General features: G+C 42.1%; 1 protein-coding gene across 1 annotated transcript in view; it reads left to right on the forward strand.

Annotated features, from left to right (window-relative positions):
* ANKRD26 (ankyrin repeat domain 26) overlaps window positions 1-3,976 on the forward strand; it is a gene marked incomplete at its 3' end in the record, with an annotated part of 135,094 nt that overhangs the window by 48,590 nt on the left and 82,528 nt on the right. The window contains 1 exon segment of the mRNA XM_006871686.1: window positions 1,068-1,177. Within this exon segment, the coding sequence (XP_006871748.1) occupies window positions 1,068-1,177 (110 nt within the window).

Below are 3,976 nucleotides of genomic sequence, written 5' to 3' on the forward strand. Positions count from 1 at the left end.
AGAAGAAAGAAAAATCTGTAGCTTAATATAAGTATTTATTTAATGTCCTAACTCTCTTTCAGTCACCTCTGCCCTCCTCTCCCTACTGCAAGGTGCTGTCGAGTCAATTCTGACCCGTAGTGACCCTGCACAGGGTCTCCGAGGACCAGCTGGTGAGCCTGAACCACCGACCCTGCAGTTCAAAAGGCTCTGCAGTGTGGCACCTCAACCCACAGTCCTATGCTGGGACTCCTCTCAAACCAGTGATAAAGAAAAAAAAAAGTTGGCAAAATAGGATGCACATCCGTGTCTCCCGTATAGGGTGTCCGCGGGATGCCTGGTTAGCTTGAACCACCGACCTTGCAGTTCAAAAGGCTTTGTAGTGGCGCCTTAACCCACAGCTCTACACCGGGATGCCTCTCAAACCAGTGAGAAAAAGCCGACCAAATAGTACTCACATCCGCATCTCCTGAATAGGTTTCCGCGGAGCAGCTGATTTGCTTGAACCACCGACCTTGCAGTTCAAAAGGCTTTACAGTGGCGCTTTAACCCACAGCGCTATGCCAGGACGCCTCTCAAATCAGCGGAAAAAAAAAAAAGCCGACCAAATAGATCGCACATCTGCGTCTTCCGTGTAGGATTTCTGAGGAGCGGCTGGTGAACTTGAACCACCTACTTTACAGTTCAAAAGGCTGTACAGTGGCTCCTTAACCCACTGCGCTATGCCAGGACGCCTCTCAAACCAGTGGAGTGGCTGGTGAGCTTGAGCCACCGATCTTGCTGTTCAAAAGAATTTGCGGTGCGGTGCCTTAACCCACAGCACTACGCCAGGACCCCTCTCAACCCAGTGCAAAAAGGCCGACCAAATCCGCGTCTCAGCTTGGGCTGAGTGTGTGAATTCCTGGCAGAGGAAATCGCCAGCGGTTAGGGTGGGTCGTGGCCACTCGGCTAAGCCCCTACCTCTATTCACCCGAATGTAGGTGGGCAAACCGTGAGCGCACCTATTACCCGACACCAAAGAAAAAAATAAAATTGGAACCACACAAAATCGGCAGAGTATACTGTGAACCTTTTTTTTTTCCCCCAAGGTTCCTGCAGCATAATTCCGTTGTGTCTCTGCGGCTCCTATTTCGTCCGGCCGCTTGGACTCACCCCGGATGTGGGCTTAGGCCTCCGTGCCTGGCTGGCAGATTCAAAAGTACGCGATTTCCCGTCTCAGCTCCAAATTCCACAGGCTATAAGCCTTCAAACCTTTAAACTATTTCTATCTCTGTGGGTCCGAGTTTTGGAGCTCTGTCTTGCCTCTTTTTTGCCTGCAATTCTGAGTTATTGCTGATGGCGACCTTCACTACACCTTCACCCTAGCCGCCATCAAGCCCCACCCTTTCCTGGTTTTCCTTATTAATTGCCTCGTTTTCTCATCCACATGAAGTGGATGAGAAGTACCGAGGCTTGGATCAGGTGCACCTTAGTCCTCAGCGTGACCTCTTTGCTTTTTAACACTTCAAAGCGGTCTTTCGTAGTAGATTTGCCCAGTGCACTATATTATTTTATTAAATGACTGCTGCTTCAGTGGGTGTTGATTGTGGATCAAAGTAAAATGAAATCCTTGACAACTTTAATCTTTTCTCCATTTATCTTTATGTTGCTTATTGGTCCAGTTGTGACAATTTTAGCTTTCTTTGTATTGAATGCTGTAGTCTTTGATCTGTATCAGTAAGTCATTTAAGTACTCTTTCCTTTCAGCAAGCAAGCACTTACCTTTTTTTTTTTTTTAATACATTATTGTGGTATAATATATTTAAAAACCAAAACCATACTCACTACCATCAAGTTGGTTCTGACTCATAGTGACCCTATGTATGGTTTCTGAGGCTGTAAATCTTTATGGGAGCAATAAGTCTCCTCTTTCTCCTGTGGGAGTGGTTGGTGGATTCGAACTGCTGACTTGATTAACAGTCCCACGAGTAACCCACTGTGCCAGGTAAAATTCATATAACATAAAATTTGCCCTTTTTACCATTTTTAAGTGTACAGTTCCATGACATTAATTATATTCATGATACATAGCCATCACTGCTATCTATTTCTAAAGCTTTGGATCACCCCAAACAGAAACTCAGGACTCAAGCAGTAACTCTCCTCAGCCCATGGTAGCCACTAATTTACTTTGGTCTGTGTACATTTGCTTATTCTAGGCATTTCATATAAGTGGGATCATATAATATTTGTCCTTTGTATGCAGCTTATTTCATTTATCATGATGTTTTCAAGGTTCATCTATGTCATAGCATGTATCAGAACTTCACTTCTTTGTACAGCCGAATCATATTTCATTGTATGGGTAATAGCACATTTTGTTTATCCATTCATCTGCTAGTCACACTTGGGTTATCTCAGCATTTGTGAGTTATGCTGCAAGATTCATTGGTGTGCCAGGATCTGTTTGAATTTCTGCTTTCAGTTCTGTTGGATATGTACCCAGGAGTGGAATTGCTAGCGTATATGTTAGTTCTGTGTTTAACCTTTTGAGGAAACAAAACTATTTTCCATAGTGGTTTCACCATTTTATATTGTTACCTACTTTTTAAATACTAGGTGACTTTGGTTCAGAGAAATTGATAAGTTGGCCCAAATCACATTGCTAACATGTAGCTGAGCAATGGATCATTAATCTGCCTGGATCCCATATCAGTTCTCGTGTCAGTCAGCATTGATTGATTGGAACCTGTGTATATCACTGGGATCAAGATCCAAGATCCAAATTAAATAAATTCAGAAAGTAAAAGTTAGTTTTGTGTTAATTCCAATTTAGCATTTTCCTGAGAAAACCCATTAGCTCACAAGAGACTGTGGTAATTTGTCAATTGGAGTGGTAACCAGTACTTTGTTTTTGCCATGAAAAATTTTAGGGCAGGTATCAGTTAACTATAGCCACAGGATCATACATAGCCTTTCATGAACAGAGCCTTTTTTGGTCAAAACTTCAGACAACTCTTCTTAAATATAATTGTTTCTACTCTCCTAGAGATTAACAGTTTTTTAAAGTGATACATATGTGTGTGTGTATGTGTATGTATATATAAATCAGTGTGGTGGCTCCACATGGTAAGCACTGGAATGCAAACCACAAGGTCAGTGGTTTGAGCCCACCAGCCACTTGCAGGAGAAAGACTTTTTGCTCTCACAAAGATTTAAAGCCTTGGAAACCCTATGGAGGGTTGCTGTGATTGGAACTGACTTGATGGCAGTTAATAACAACAACAAAATATATATATGGAGTACTGGTGTGGTACTGTTTGAACCCCAAGGTCAACAGTTCAAACATACCAGCTGCTTCTTAGAATCTCTACCACACAGGGTTGCTGTGAGTCAGAACTGACTTGATAGCATTCAACCACAACTCTCTTTCTCCTTCTACCCCTTCTTACTATATATATATATATTTTTTTGTTGTTGTTGTTGTTGTTGTTGTTGTTGCTAAGTGCCATCGAGTTTGTTCTTATATAGTATTTCCGAAGAGTGGCTGGTGAGCTTGAACCGCTGACCTTGCAGTCCAAACCGACTTTCCAGTCCAGTGCATTAACCCACAGTGCTACACTGGGAGTGTGGTGGCTCCGTATGCTAAGCACTGAACTGGAAACCACAAGGTCAGCAGCTGCTCTGTAGGAGAAAGATGAGTGTTTCTGTTCCCACAAAGATTTAAAAGCCTCAGAAACCCTATACAGGGTCACTGTGTGTTACAATTGACTCTATGGCACATAACAACAACAATATCAACAAAATATATGGGAACCATGTAGGTTAATCATATTTGCATTCATTTAGAGGATAACTGTAATTAATTTCTCTACTGAGGGTCTTACTGACTTCCCAATCTGGTTTTACCTCAGCTAGTACCCTTTCCTAGTTTTCTGAAGTTTTTACTTTTTGCTAGAGTATTTTTATTCTTCCATGACTTTTCTATAATGTTTCCTTGATTTTTTTTTTTTTTTTT

This window comes from Chrysochloris asiatica, unplaced genomic scaffold (assembly GCF_000296735.1).
Source record: "Chrysochloris asiatica unplaced genomic scaffold, ChrAsi1.0 scaffold00172, whole genome shotgun sequence".
In the NCBI taxonomy this organism is placed as follows: domain Eukaryota; kingdom Metazoa; phylum Chordata; class Mammalia; order Afrosoricida; family Chrysochloridae; genus Chrysochloris; species Chrysochloris asiatica.